At 36.0% G+C, this 17,059-nt stretch overlaps 1 protein-coding gene and 1 pseudogene across 1 annotated transcript; both read right to left on the bottom strand.

Moving 5' to 3' along the window:
• Positions 1-1,950: 1,950 nt before the first annotated feature.
• LOC141700645 (uncharacterized) lies at positions 1,951-5,209 on the bottom strand. Its single transcript, XM_074504353.1, has 7 exons — positions 5,077-5,209; positions 4,274-4,659; positions 3,994-4,199; positions 3,322-3,440; positions 3,055-3,167; positions 2,607-2,857; positions 1,951-2,197 (listed from the first exon to the last, which is right to left on the bottom strand). Exons 1-7 carry the CDS (start codon positions 5,207-5,209, stop codon positions 1,951-1,953), a joined length of 1,455 nt encoding a protein of 484 aa, XP_074360454.1.
• Positions 5,210-14,714: 9,505 nt separating this feature from the next.
• Positions 14,715-16,457, bottom strand: LOC141700643 (UDP-glucosyltransferase 29-like; annotated as a pseudogene).
• Between the last annotated feature and the right edge of the window lie 602 nt (positions 16,458-17,059).

The following is a 17,059-nucleotide window of genomic DNA, read 5'->3' as shown; positions in this document are numbered from 1 at the left end:
ATTTAACCTTTACGAGTTTTAAAGCGATTCCTTCGCGAGTGTCTTACCAACTGCCTAACACACTTACCATAAATGTTTCATACATTAATTAACCCTTTTTGGTCTTTAACCTATGTTTCAAAGTAAGGCGAGGGGAAAAGTTTCGTTCGCGAAACGCCGTTACTTGAAACGGTCGTTTCTCCTAAACCGTGCATCGGAATCGAACGAACTACATATCAAAACGAAGCTCGTAACATGAGCTATCTAAACATGGCAGTGGTCATAATCTAGCAGGGGGTTCTCGGGTCCTAATGTTATGCACAAAAACAGTCCAAAGAAAATCGGACGTTACGACGGCTATGTTTACGCGATTACCAATGATTAAACTACTCCAATTAACCACCAACCAACTCATAACCATCAATACAACAAAACTTCACCTAAACCATACCACATCAGTCCATAATCTCCAAGGTTTTCAACTCAAACAACCACAATCAAGACCTATGAACTATAATCAATCTTCAATTACCAAAACACTTCCAAATAAAACCAAACTACTAATAATCACAATCCATGCTTCTCATTTCACAACACCAACCATTAAACTTACTAACAAATAAAGTAAAGGCTAGGGTTTGAAGTTTATACCTTCCTTGGGAGGTGTTAAGTTGCTAGGAAGCCTTAGGGAGCCTCCTACAAGCTTGATCTTTCCAAAGAAATCAAGAACATAAAGTTAGGCTTTGAAGTTTCTAAAAGTCCGATTTAAAGAACTGTAAAAATGAGGGTCTTACCATGATTATTTGGACGAGACTTGTGAATAAGAGTTGTAGGCCATCTCAATACCTTTCCAATGAGCTATAGAACACAATATTTGAGTGAGAAATGAAGGAGATACAGCAGTTTTAGTGTTCTGATTCTGTTTTGGCCGAGAGCATGAAGAACAATGCCTTGGTTTCTTTTTGATTTTGATGAAAAATGATTTGCTTGGCTTGGTTGCTTGGTTTTTGTGCTTGCTTTAGTCAATTACCTTCTTGCCCTTGAATTTGTGTGGTTACAAAGCCACCACACCTCCTTCCTTCCCATGTCATGCTTATGTCACCTTGCACATGTCATAATGCTCCCACTTGTCCACACCTTGTGGTTTGATGATGTCACAATCCCTGGCTTCTTGTACAAGCTTGTCTCTTGGTCACTTATTTGTTTTACGGTTCGCTTATCTTTCGTTCTCGTTTATCGTTTGAGGGATCATACCCGGGATCTTATTACTTAGGTTCCCTTAACCTTTTTCAATATATTATATTCCTTTTATGATCCTCTCCTATAATCCTTTAATTTAAATCCTTTTTATCCTGTTACCTTATACTCAATTCTCTCCGTATCTTGTGAATTTCCGGGAAAAATCAAAGTGTTCGGATTTGGATTCTGACGATCTTTACATACACTTATATCCCATATAAAGTACTAATAAAATCTCAGAATATCCATATCAGAACCCCTACATAGTGTGGCATGAAAAGTTTTCTCATTCAGCAAAAACACTATTCATAAGGGTTTCAAAAATTTCCCAAAAATTGGGGTTATTACATTCTCCATAACATCAAAAGGTCCAACATATCTCGGAATGAGCTTCCCTTTCATACCAAAACACTCCACACCCTTACAAGGCGAAACCTTCAAGAACATATGATCACCTGGCTCAAATCCACTAAACTTTAGATATTGATAAACATAACTCTTTTGACGAGATCGAGCTTCCTTCAAACTTTCTTTATCTTTCTCTCCCTTCTCATTAGTGATTCTAACCAGCTCTGATCCTTCAATGACTCTATCACCAATCTCATTCCAACAAGATGGTGCCCTACACCTTCTACCATATAAAGCCTCAAATGGTGGCATACCAATACTCGCGTGCCAACTATTATTGTACGCAAACTCAACCAGATACAGGTACTTGTCTTAATCATCTGTTCACTCTAACGTGCAAGCCCTCAACATATCCTCCAATGTCTGAATCGTCCTCTCTGACTGTCCATCAGTCTGCGAATGATAAGCTATACTGAAATTAAGTCTTGTACCCCAAGCATGCTGGAACCCCTTCCAAAAACGCGAAGTAAACCTCGTATCTCTGTCAGAAACTATCGACACAGGCACACCATGAAGTCTGACAATATCACGCTGAAAAATCTCTGCTAACTCATGAACATGAGTAGTCTCTCTAATAGGCAAGAAGTGAGCGGACTTAGTAATTTATCAACCACCACCCATATGACATCATTCTTCTTAAAAGTCCTCGCCAATGAGTCACAAAATCCATAATAATGTTTTCCCACTTCCAAACTGGAATATCTAGCTGCTGTAACAGTCCACTAGGCCTATGATGGTCTATCTTCACTTGTTGACATGTAAGACATTTCCCCACAAATTCAGCTATGTCTCCCTTCATTCCACTCCATCAAAAGTGCTTCTTCAAATCCCTATACATCTTAGTGGAATCTGAATGAATAAAGAATGAAGAACTATGAGCCTTCTTCAAAATTTCCTCATGAATTCTCGGGGTTGCGGACACGCACAATTTTCCACCCAACCATATCACACCTTCCTCGTCAACATGAAAATGTGTTTACTTTCCACCTGTCACCTCGAATCTAATAGCTTCCAAACCTGTATCACACTTCTGAGCTTCCTTAACCCTTGAAACAAGATTCAGTTCCACTTTTAAATTTGCAATGCTACCACTTGATCCTCTAACATACAACTCAACACCCAAGCGCTCCAAATCTGAAATAAGGTTCGACTGAGTAATGATAGATGTAACACTCCCCAAGTATTTCCTACTAAGACGGTCTGCCACTACATTCGCGTTTCCTGGATGGTACTGAATATTAGCATCATAATCCTTAAGAAGTTCAAGCCACCTTCGTTGCCTCATATTAAGCTCCTTTTGGGTAAAAATATATTTGAGACTCTTGTAATCAGTAAAGATGTCACAAGTCTCCCATATAAATAATGTCTCCAGATCTTCAAAGCAAAGACCACTGCTGTTAACTTTAAGTCATGGGTAGGATAGTTCACCTCATAGGGTTTAAGCTGTCTGGAGGCGTAGGAAGTCACCTTCCCATGTTGCATAAGAACACACCCCAATCCTCTCTTAGAAGCATCACTATAAACCTGAAAACCTCCACTACCTGATGGTAACACAAGTATTGGAGCAGACACCAACATCTTCTTCAGTTCTTGAAATCTCTTCTCACGATAATCATTCCACTCGAACTTAATTCCCCTCGAACTTAATTCCCTTCCTCATGAGTTGAGTCAATGGCAAATCTATAGATGAAAAACCTTCCACAAAATGCCTGTAGTAGCCTGCTAAACCCAAGAAACTCCTTACCTCCGTCACATTGCTGGGTATCGGCCAATTAGTAATAGCCTCGTCTTTCGCGGGATCTAACTCAATGCCCCTACCAGACACAATATGCCCCAAAAATGCCACATCCTCCAACCAAAATTCACACTTGGAAAATTTCGCAAACAACTTCTTCTCCCTCAAAATTTCAAGTACAGAACGTAAATGCTCCACATGCTCCTCTTTGCTCCTAGACTATATCAAGATATCATTGATGAAGACCACCACAAATTTATCCAGATAATCATGAAAGACCCATTTCATCAAATCCATAAATATCGTCGGGGCATTCGTCAACCCAAAGGACATCACGAGAAACTCATAATGACCATAACGAGTGTGAAATGTAGTCTTCAGAATATCTTCATCCCTAACTCGTAATTGATGGTAACCCGGTCTCAAATCTATCTTTAAAAAGTACTTCGCCCCTTGTAACTGATCAAATCAAGTCATCAATGTATGGTAAAGGATACCTGTTTCTGACAGTCACCTTATTTAACTCCCGATAGTCAATGCACAATCTCATGGAACCATCATTCTTCTTGACAAATAACACAGGAGCGCCCCATGGAGACACACTTGGCCTGATAAATCCCCTATCCAACAACTCTTGCAACTGCTCCTTCAATTCTTGTAACTCAAGTGGTGTCATCCGGTAAGGCTCCTTAAAAATAGGCTCGGCACCTAGAACAAGTTCAATAGTAAAATCCACCTTTCTATGTGGTGGCAAACCTGGTAGCTCATTGGGGAACACATCTTCATACTCCCTCACAACTGGATAATCCTTGATGTGAGGTTCGTCCTTTGATGTATCCTTCATGAAAGCAAGGTAGCCTTCACAACCCGAGATAAAAAATTTCTCGCATTTAGAGCATAAATTAATTTAACCTCCCCTTTCGGCTGAGACCCTTGATATACAAATTCTGGTTTATCTGCATCCCCAAAGATCACCCTCTTTCCTTGATAATCAATTATGGCATGATGTTCACTCAACCAATCCATGCCCAAGATAATATCAAAGTCATGCATCTCCATCGAAAGCAAGTTGATCTTACAATTTCTATCTCCAACAACTAACGGACACTTTGGATATATATCAGATATAATAATAGAATTCCCCATCGGGGTAGCAATAAACATATGAGGATATAATAATGAAGGTGCAATGCCAAGATGATGAATAAACGATAAAGACACAATAGAATGGGTCAAACCAATATCAAATAACACATAAGCATCACGTCTACCAACAAAAAGTGTTCCTAAAACGGTACCTGAATTAGTTGTTGCCTAATTTGTAGTCAAAGAAAACACTCTAGCTGTAGGATTCTGCTGACTGCCACTGCCACCGCCAGCTCCTCCTTCACCAATATTGCGTGATATTGTACAATCCTTTGCCCTATGGGACATGCTACCACACAAGAAATAAGCCCCAGTCTGTCTGTAACAAGCTTTAACTGGATGATGTCCACCATATGTAGCACAAGGAGCCATTGGAATCATATTGGGGTTTCCCCCATACACTAAGTAACGGCTCTGCCCCTGTTGACGATTCTGCCACTGTCTAGGCTGTTTTTGTCGCTGAAACTGCTGATTCTGATTCTGACCAACATACTGATTCCGGCCGTGGAATGACTGACCACCGCTATTCTGATTCTGTCCGCGCCACTGTCCCTGCTGACCACTCTAACCTCCATACCACTTTCTATCCTGTACAAAACCCTGATCATCCCTAGCCCTCTTACTACCACGGTTAGACCTCGAAGTCCTGAAATCTATGCGCTCCTTCTCAACATCCTTTGCTGCATCAGCCACCTCTGCCATATTATCAAATTTAAAAGAAATAATGGAACCCCTCAGATAAGACTTTAACCCCCATTTAAATTTATCAGCCTACTGTGCAGCAGTCCCTGCAACTATCCCAGCAAATCCAGCCAACCTTATAAACCTCGCCATATAATCAGTAATGCTCTCATCGTGGTTTTGCATAATAGAATGAAATTTCTCAAATAAGCCTCCCTATCATCATTAGAGAAGTACTGCTCATAGAATACCTCCTTGAATCCCTACCATTCCAAAGCCTCTGCATACTGTTCCCCTCTAGTAGCTTTCACTCCTCCCCACCATCTCTAAGCATCACCCTCCAACTTATACACTGCTAACCTGACCTTCTAAATCTCATCACAACCCAGTGCATCAAAAATCTTCTCGAGATGAACAATCCAATTTTCAACATCAATAGGAGTCGGTGCTGAACTAAAAGAGTCTGGTTTCTGCTTCAAAACCTCTCCAACCATACAAACGGCTCCAACTGATGGCCCTGACCGTTCTGATTTTGATTCCGATTGCCATTCTGATTTCCTTGTCCATTCTAATTTCCCTCTCCATTCTGATTTGCTTGTCCATTCTGATTTCCCTCGCCATTCTGATTTCCTTAGTTTTCCAAATCCTGCTGTACAGCCTGAGCCACTGCTTGCCTTATCATCTCGAGAAGCTGAGCGGGGTCAATATGAAAAGGATCACGTCTAGAGGGCATCTACAATATAAGATAGCGAACGAATCAAGATTATGAGAAAAATATGATGAAGCAGTTACAAACAGATTTCAAAATGATGAATCAGAATGAAATGATAAAGAGCAGAATAAAATGAAATTAAATGGAATACCCATCCTATCGTCTACCTAAGCTCACATGTCAACCTAGCTAGGTTTTCTACAATAAAGAACCTAAGCTCTGATACCATCTCTTTAACACCCCCTTCTTTAAATAGAAGGGGATATTACTTAAAATCCATAAATCTGCAAACAGAGCACTAATATATTTCTAGCAATAATTAAATAGTCTATAATCTCCAAAATGATATTAAATCTCCAAACTGTCTAAACCAATAATATAAATGTAGAAATATCTAATTAAATAGTTAAGTCTCGATAATGATAAAGTCTGAAATCCTAATCGATAAATGGGTTAGTTCTCCATCACACAGTCCCAGATTCCCCTAAGCACCTGCCAGAAAAAGAATACGGCAAGAGCCAAACGCCCAGTACGGATTTGGAATACAATTTAAAAAACAAGAGATCAAAAATAAATAATCTACACTTTAAAATAAAACAATAATTTTAAAAATAAGTAAGGCTGGAATAAAGAGGGGTTTGGATATTTCATACCGAGATCAGAACATATACAAATACACACATCATAAGATACCTAATACGTGCAACAGAATGGATAACGTGTACGGCATATACAACATCACCATAAATCAAATCATAAATCAAACTCTGGGTGCACCCACGTATCCTGAACAAAGATCAAATGCGCAAAAGCTCCTCCCAAGAGCTAACAGAAGGATACGCCGTGACCAATCACACTGTCACGGAAGTGTCATGTCACTGGTGCCGCAATGACATGGCTATAGTACCCCTACAGCTGGTTAACTCGGTTTACCCTATATCTGTAACACCCCCAAATCCGGGGTCGGGGATCCGGGTTGTCACGAGTTCCATTTCCCTTAATAACACCCAATCTTAATAAAAAATCAACTACTCTGTACTGTGACCCCACAATCAACACACACACCACAAGTTATAGTCTCAGAGATGAATATAAAAAAAAACATGAGTCATTTTATTCCAAAATTATATGCCAATACACCTTAAAAGGGTTTCTGAATAAATTTACATTTCTTTGCCATTATTACAATTGATAAATATACATAAATCTGGTACATCAGAAGTTGAAAGCCTAGCCTATTGGTAGATCCTACCTCGGCTATAACGACACCAACGCCTACAGGAAACTGCGGAACGTTTCCTAACCGCTTGCGAATCGGGAGCTTGGTCATGTTCATCTTTTCTATCTGTTGTTGTGTGATGAAAGAAGAAAGCAATGGTGAGCAACAAGCCCACCAAAATAATATGTATACTGATTAACAATATTTGAGCATTCTCATAGTACTCATGAAAGTCTTGGTCAAGAGGAAATGAACCAAGCTGATATCTTAACGTGACCAAGTCGCAAAATATTCAGTATATATACATATATACTTTTCACAATCTTTGAAATCCTCTGGCATGTATAATATACACAGAGTTCCAGTTTATAACTGTATAAAAATATCGTTGCCAGGTGATCTAATATATATGACCTTGTCTCAACGTTTTCCTGAAACCGTTGTCAATCATAAGACAATCATTAACTAGATATAAGTTTAAAAGATGAAGTTACAAGATACTCCAATATACTTATATCTTTTCCGAATACTACTTGAACTACCACCATTCCATGTATAAATAGTTCATCCCATAGATTAAGCTACAAGAGAAAACTTGTATAGAATCAATCTTTAAAATATCATCAAAATAAAACGAAGTTATGAGATACTTCATTTGATGCAAACATCATTTTGAAAACTGTTCTCTGCCAACACTCCACAATCGCCCAACCGTAGCCTTCCTATCGAAGTGCTCTGGGTAGTGTTGCAGAAATATCCAATTGGATGATGAACTCATTACGGGAGTTTTGTCGCGCCAGGAAGACCACTTACGATGATTAGTCGTAGTAGTACAACCCCACCATTTTCTACATGTAGAGGAGAACCTGTCGGATTTACTTGTCAACCGAACACTGGACTCCTAAGGAATGTACCGTCTTAGCGGAACTTCCAGGCCATTTGGGCCAATATAATAAGGCTGGGCCGGCGCCACTCGACCACTTACACCACTCCTAGTTCAGATGAAATCCATGACTCTGAAACGTAAAGCTCGTCCCCACTTTCCCCAAGTAGAAACTTGTTGATACGGCTCCACCAAGAAGTCGTATCTAGTTGGAAAGGGAAACTCACCGATATTTCCCAGGCGATGCCTGTTAATGGATTAACTTGTTCCAAGAATTTTACTTCCTGAGTATTGGGTAAGTAATCAAAACTCTTTTATCAAAATAGCAACCTGGTTGCGAATATAAAATACACCACAGAGCCGGATCCCTCAGGTTTTGAGCGAATATTTAAATCCCCTTTGAAAGGAAGATCTTAAATATATAAAAAAATGAGTTTTGGGGTCCGCTCTAACTTTTAAAATCATTTTGAAGGCTCGCAAACATTTTCAAGAATGTTTGGAGTAGTGCTGATTTAATGGAATAAATCAGTCCCAATTTATTAGAAAATATCCGAATACTATTATTTAAATAATATTCTCATAAAGAATAATCTTTATAAAAATAATTGAAGTAGAAGTTTTAAAACTTATACTTGCAATGAATATTAAATAACCAAAGATATACTTATACAAAGTACTATCTTTATTTGAATAATCAAAAGTAAGTTTGATTATCGACACATTATTCTTTAATAAAATTAAGAATAATAATTAGTAAATAATCGGAGTCATAAGTCCTCGAATGAATATTCAAAGAATAATATTCATTAATAAATTAAGCGGAGTCATAAGTCCTCGAATGAATATTCAAAATAATATTCAATAATAAAATTACGGGGTCATAAGCCCTCGAATGAATATTCAAAATAATATTCATTAATAAAATAAAGTTATCGAATAAACCTTGTTCGATTCATAGTTTTGAAAACTATATCTATATATATATATTCATAAATATATATAATATACTCGGGAGCATCGACTCCCGGTTTTAGAAAAATATTCACCTTTGGGTCCCCTATACTAAAGGTATATGCAAATACCGCTTATCTCTAGCATAGGTATTATCAACTGAATCAACAGATATATGTATCAAGATTACGAAACAGGCATGCATATATACCATATCACATCACATGCTACAATATATCGCAAGAATTTGCTAATTTAACCATCATGCATCTATCACAAGATAAAGCATATACATATGTATACATATATCTGTTGATTCAGATAACGGGTAGAAAACTTGCCTGAGCGACTGGGGGTTACAAATGGCTTGGGACGAGTCTGGTAACCTATAAACAACATATAAGTTGGAATTAAACCAAAGTCACTTATCAATCTATAATTTAACCAATTTAGACTCTAACGCCCGCTTTGCGCTTACTGATTCTCTTAAGTCGCTCGAGTACCCTCGGCTCCACCATTTTTAATAAATTAACCATTAAGGGTTTTAAGGCGATTCTTTCGCGAGTGCCTTACCAACTGCATAATACACTTCACATAAATGTTTCTTACTTCAATTAGTCCTTTAAGGTCTTTAACCTATGTTTCAAAGTAAGGCGAGAGGTAACGGTTCGTTCGCGAAACGCCGTTACTTAAAACGGTCGTTTCTCCTAAACCGTATATCGGATTCAAACGAACCACATATCAAAAAGAAGCTCGTAACATGAACTATCTAATCATGGAAATGGTCAAAACCTAGCAGTGAGTTCACGGGTCCTAATGTTAAGAACAAAAACAGCCTAAAGTAAATCGGACATTACGACAGCTATGTTTACGCGATTACCCAAATTTAAACCACTCCAAATCATCTCACAATCAACTCACAATCAACATCCCAACCAAACTCCATCCATACTTCATCATAACAGCCCCAACAACTCCACATTATCAATTTATACTATTCTTAAACATGAATTTAAACTACTCTTAAGTTCATTAATCAACAATCCAAGAACTACCACTCCAAAAACTTCACAAAACCAACTAATCTCTACATTCACAACAAGCAAGCCTCTCATGAATTATAACAACAAAACTAAACCTAATTACTCAAATAAAGTTAGGGTTTGGAGGGGTTATACCTTCCTTGGAGAGTGGAGAATCAAGTGAATAGCTTGGAATCACCCTTAAAGTCCTTATCCAAGCTTAATCTAAACAAAACTTCAAGAACAAAAAATTTAGTTCTTGAAAAACACTATTCACCATCTTCTTCCATGATTTTTAGGAAGAGATTGTGAATGATTTAGGAGCTCAAACTTATAGGATATCCATAACTATGCATAAAGAGTCTTAGATAATTACCTTACAATTTAACAAAGCTTGGAACTAGGATTTTGATTTTCTTGCTTTGGAAAAGAAGAAAAAGCCGAGAGCTTGATGAAGAATGGTGAGATAATTTTGTGTTTTTGGTGAAAATGAATTGTTGGCTTGGTTGGTTGACATTTTGATTTGTTTTGTTACCTTTTTACCATGGTAATTTTTGTGTGGTTCTAATTCAACCAACAACACACTTTGCTTGGTCATGCTTATGTCACCATGTGATGTCACCCTCCCTCCCTTGTCCTCTTCTTATTGGTTTGATGACATCATCCTCACTAATCTCTTTGATTAGCTTTTAATTATTTGGCTAATGACCGCTGATCTGTTATACGATTCGCTTAACTTTCGTTTTCGTTTATCGTTTGAGGGATCATACCCGGGATATTATTACTTAGGTTCCCTTAACCTTTCTCAATACATTATATTCCTTTTATGATCCTCTATTAAAAATTCTTGAATTTAATTTCTTTTTATCCTGTTACCTTATACTCAATTCTTTCGATATCTGGTGGATTTTCGGGAAAAAACAAAAGGTTCAAATTTGGATTCTGACAATCTTTACATACACTTATATCTCTGCTGCTTTGGTTTGTACAACTTTTACTAATAGGGTTTTATTTTTATGTTCGTAAATACACCGTGTAGCTGGATTATATATAACGTGCTCACTCGCCTATTCTTATTAGAATTCTAAGAATTTCAATAAATTAAACCTTAACCACAAAATAGACCTTTGTTTCTAACACTTTTTTTATTAGAAAAAACCTAATTATACTCTCTTTTATTATTATTATTATTATTATTATTATTATTATTATTATTATTATTATCATTATTATTGTTATTATTTAAATAAATAAAATTCACGAATATTACAACAGGAATTTCTAAATCTTCAGTTTTGCTGGAAAATTACATTTGTAATCTCATCCAATCCAATATTCCTGAAAATCAACACTGGCGCAATCTAGTTTCTTTAATAATCTTTCTTTTCATTCTCATGCTTTCATTGCTAGTATTGACTCTCTTGTTAAATCTACTACTTATGAAGAAGCATCTACTGATCGTAGATGTATTACAGCTATATCTAAGGAATTAGAGGTTTTAGACCATAATAATACCTGGATTTTGACTTATTTACCACAAGGTAAGAGACCTATAGGCTATAGGATGTTAGTGAGTTTGTAAGGTTAAACTCAAGTCTGATGGCAGTGTTGCAAGACTTAAAACTAGACTAGAAGCTAAGAGTATCTCCAACAGTTTATTAGCTCATTTCCTAAATTTAATATAAAATATTATATTTTAGTAACTTAAAATATTAATAGCTATTCACAACTATAACAACATTCTCTATATTCATTTCTACTACAATATTTAATTATTAAAAAGTAACATTATTACATAAAGTAAAGAAAAAAAAAGTGTTTGTTTCAAATATATATTATAAAATAAAAGTTAGAAGAGGAAAAATGTTAGTTAAAGATAAGGAATGGGAAGAAGATCTTAGTTGATTTTAGTGATTTAAGTAATCATTAGGATATTGTTGGAGTAGTCTTTTTCTCCACATTCCTTGTATTAGACTTTAAGACTCCAAATAGTTAAGTCGTTGGAGTTGCTCTAAGGGTTAGGATCAACAGTAGGGGATAGATTATAAAAAAAACACTTTCAACCGTAGTGAAAATGACTATAGTTAGGTGCTTTCTTGCTATTTCTGCTAGCAAAAACTAGTCATTGCATCAATTTGATGTAAATAATACTTTCCTTCATGCTGATTTGTTTGAACAGGTCTATATGACTCCACCACCTGGTTTTCGTAATTCACATAATAAAGTATGCAAACTTATCAAATCTATGTATCGCCTTAAACAATCCTCCAGACAGTGTTTTGCTAATTTAGTGGGAAAATTGCATACTAGAGGCTTTATTTAATCTAAGCATGACAACTCACTTTTTACCAAAAAGAAAAACGGTCATATATGACTGGAGCCGCAGTATATGTGGATTATATAATCTTAACAAGCTAGAGATGATATACATGAAATACAAGATTTAAAGATGCACCTGGATAAGATTTTCAGCATTGAAGATCTGTGAAAGCTTAGCTATTTTATTAAAAAATTGATATTGGATACTTGAATAGGGGTTTATCAATGTCTCATAGAAAGTTCACTTTAGCTAGAGTTGATGAAAGATTCTCGGATCACTGAGTTCAAAACTGTAGTCACTCCACTTCCTATAAATCTGAAATTGAGTGCAGATAATGGAGAATTATTTCATGATCCTAGTCTCTATAAGGGTCTTGTTGGAAAGTAAATTTTTCTTACTTATACCAGATCTGGTTTATCATGTACAGTACAACACCTTTAGGGTTCTTACAGAATAATAGAATCATACTATAATGCCTTGATGCACACATTGAACTATGTAGCATGAACAGCATGATAAGGAATAATCTTAAATTCTAGTTCTCAACTTACTCTTCTGGCTTATTCAGATTCTGACAGGGGAATATGTATAGATACTAGAAGATCTATATCATGATATTTGATGAAGCTTGGAAAGTCACCAGTCAGTTGGAAATCTAAGAAGCATAGTGTAGTTTCTAGAAGTTCAGCTGAAGCAGAACACAGATCGAAGTCTGCAGCAGCTTCAGAAGTTACATGGCTTCTGATTTTATTACAAGAATTGGAAGTTACGAATCTTCAACCAATTTAGTCCCATGGTGATAACCGGAGTGTAATATACATTTTTCTAAAAATCCAGTGCAACATGAAAGAACAAAACACATAGAGATTGATGTACACTTTACCTGAGATAAAGTATTAGAAGGGATAATTCAAATTACTTAATTTCCCAATTCCGGTTATATTACTGATGTTTTTACAAAGATACTCACATCTATTTGATTTAAGCAGTTACTTGACAAACTAGGAATGTCTCAATATCATTCCTCAAGAACACAAACACACTACCAGGTGTTCTTCTCTCTCAAGAAATGTCCTAGTGTTCTCTCTCAAGAAATGTACCCTTTAAGTGTATTGATTCATTCTTTTATGATCTGAAAAAACACCAACACACGCTACTATGTGTTCTTCTCGCTCAAGAAATGTAATAACTTGTTTGTAGATTAATGGATTAATGGATTGATCTCAAGAAATGTATGTATAAATTATTAATTTTTTAATAATTTTCCAAAATTATTGAATAATTCACACAAGTATTATGTAATTAATGTAGTATGTAAGAAGTTACATATGTTTGATAATTAAACACATTCTATCTTGTTTAGCACTTAAGTAAATAGTTGTTCGGATCTTGTTCTGCACTTAAACTATACAGTTTTGCCCTGTTTTGATTAGTAGGATTGATGGTCGATAACTTCTCGTGACTGCTTGTTGACATGCCATGTAGGTTCAGTTAAAAGAACTTTTGTATGTAGAGTACGTTTATAAATTCTATCTATCAATTTATCGAATTAAATATTGGAGAGACTTAGTTTTTCAAGTGTTCTAAAAATCGACCCATTAACCGATTAATCGGCTGATTAATGCGGAGAGGTCCTATTTCGATTAATCAGAAATCGGGTCAAAGTGTATTTTTTTAAAAATCCCGGTCAAAATTCGGTCGATTCGATCAAAAATCGGTCAGTTCGAGTCAAAAATCGGTCAGTTCGGGTCAAAACTCGGTTAGTTAAACCAAAATGTGAAAATTAAAAAAAATTAAAATTAAAAATAATAGGTAATATTTAATAATAATAATGACTTATATTGAATATCACATGCCCCTAAATTCTAATCTTTAATAATTGAATAAGTTTTTCAATTAAAATACTTTTATTTCTCCCGAAAATATACTCGATTGATTTATTTCCCGAAAATATTATAAAAATTTAATGAAATTTATATATAAATTTAAATATTATAATTAAATTAATTAAATTGATTCCAATTAATCAATTTGATTAATTACTGATTATCCGATTAATCACTGAAAGTTACCTTTACTGAATAATGCTGATTTCCGAATTTTAGAATACCGATTTTTGCATACAAGTTATTTTATATTTATTTATTTATTTGCTACATTTATTTAGCTATAATTTTAACTTTGTAATTTGTAATGAATAAAGATATTTGGTATGTGTATAAGAATTTTGGAATGAAATTGATGTGTAAGAAGTGTTTTAAAAATCCCCGATTAATCTCTGATTAATTCTTAAAAAATATTTGACCGATCTATTTTTTGAAATCGGATTAATATTTATAAATTATTTTTAAATTATATATTTCATAATAAATAAGGTAAATATATTAAATATTATTAAAATATTTAAATATATCCGATTTTTGTTCCGATTAATCTCCGATTTTCCGATTAATCCCTAATCGGTACCTAAATCAATTAGTACCGATTACCGATTTTTAGAACGCATGTGTGTAAGCGATATAAATATTTCCAAACCAGGGCCAAAGGAGCACCCTGTTCAAACATATATTTACAGAATGAAAAAACTGGACTGGAGTACTCCGGACTAGATCTTACAAAGTTTAGTTAGTTCTTTCACCACCATATCAAAATCTGTGTCTCCTTTATCCCTTATTTTCTCACTCAAATACTTTGTCTTTCTTCTTACTTCATCCCCATCTTTATCCACCACCACCTTTTTTACAACTTTTGCAATTTCACCCATCTCAAGCCTCCCATTCCCGCCTCTTTTAACCTCCTCACCCACCCCAACCTCCTGTACCACCCTAGCATTGAGTGGCTGATCATATTGCATTGGTATTGCAATTATCGGAATACCAAATGTTACTGCCTCCATCACCGAACCCCATCCACAATGACTCACAAAACCTCCAATGCTCGGGTGGGTTAAAATTCCCGCCTGTGGCGCCCATGTCTCTAAAATCAGTCCTTTTTTTCCGATCCTCTCACAAAGTTCTTTAAATGATTCCCCCACACATTTTTCTCCAATCGGAGACCGTACAACCCATAAGAAATTTACACAACTTCGCTCTAGCCCACAAGCTATCACTTCTATTTCTTCCTTAGACAAGAAACACTCACTCCCAAATGAAACAAAAACCGTTGATGCCTTATCTTTCTTGTCAAGCCATTCAAAAACCTTGGAATTGTCATCTTCTTCACTGTCAACGCTTTCCGAAACAACTGGACCAACTTGTAAAATAGTTTTCTCACACAAAGTAGAAAGATAGTTTATATATTTTTCCTCCATCTCCTTACAGCTCTTTACTAAAATTATCTCATGTGATTGCCTAGCACAAGAGACAATACGTTCAATAATCTTCACATAAGGATTCACTTTTGCACAATGCTCATACTTTGCTTTCTCATACCTTTACAATATATTTCAGGAAAAGGAAAAGGTGTGTGAGGGTTGATATGCTTATGAATTATGTATGAGCTTGTTGCTGCACCTGTTGTGATGAAAAAAACAGATGGAATATTTTGCGACAACGCCACCTGTGGTGCCCAAAATTGAATAAAATCATATATAAGCAAGTCTGGTTTTAGGTTATAGAGAATTTTGGAGAAGTTTGGGGCTGCCATATCATAGGCTTTGTTAAGAGTGGACAAGAGGGTGGGCGGGAGGCCCTTTGTTGTGTGGTAATGAGGAGGAAGATCTGGCAAATTGGGAAGATGAATCTCTATTGTTTTTATTGAGGGGATGTTCATAAGGGTTTTATTGACACAGATGAGATTGGCAGGGGTTGAACATAGATATATAGAAAGGCCTTTTTTTGCAAGTCTTTTGCCAAGCTCTAGAAAGGGTAATATATGGCCATGGCCTAACCATGGTAACATCAAAACAGTTATGCCTCTCTCACTCTTTTCCATAATCTCTCTCTCTATCTCTCCTCGTACAAAGAGATACACAGTCGACTCACCACATATGCATAAATATGATCACACCTATTTATAGCCCACAGTGGAGCTAGCAAAATTGTTAAGGTGCGCAACTAATTAATAGTACTCGTGTATTGCGCCGCAGCTCAGCCCAAAGTTTTAAACGTGAGATGTACAATACAGATGGCTCATGAAAAGATAAGAAGGTGGATGAGATTATTACAAGCGGATTGATAAGCTCAAGACTATAAAAGTGCCATGCATGCATGATGTTAATACAGTTAAAGGGCTGGGGAATACGTGACATAACATGCATGAAACTGCTGTTCACGAACCGAATCGAGCCGAATTTTGAAATAAACGAGCCGAGTTTTAATTTTTTTTCTGATGAAACTAGTCGAGCCGAGTTTTTTTACCGAACAGAAAAATGTGTTCGAACTCGAGATCGGTAACTATCGAGCCGAACACGAGTTTGTTCGCGAACAAATACGAGCCGGGCCGAATGTAAGTTTTATCGAATAGCTCGTTAAGAGCTGGTTAAATATACAAGTTTAACAAAAAAACCTTAGCCCAATCCAAATAATCAAGCCCAGCCCAACTAAAAACCTAAAGCATACTAGTCAGACGGATGTTCGCTCATTCTCCAAACCAAATCCCTAAATTTCTTAAAACACAGCTCCCTTCATTTACAACTAAAATCCCTAAATTCCCAAAACAAATCTGAGATTCCAGTAAACGTTTACCAAATCTGAGATTCTCTGGTAATGTTCTCTTCTATCTCCATGTTTTTATTTGAATTTAAAATTCACTTTTCAAGCAGTT

The sequence above is a fragment of the Apium graveolens genome, unplaced genomic scaffold (assembly GCF_009905375.1).
Source record: "Apium graveolens cultivar Ventura unplaced genomic scaffold, ASM990537v1 ctg2652, whole genome shotgun sequence".
Lineage (NCBI taxonomy): Eukaryota > Viridiplantae > Streptophyta > Magnoliopsida > Apiales > Apiaceae > Apium > Apium graveolens.
This window is presented reverse-complemented; position numbering and strand designations above follow the sequence as displayed.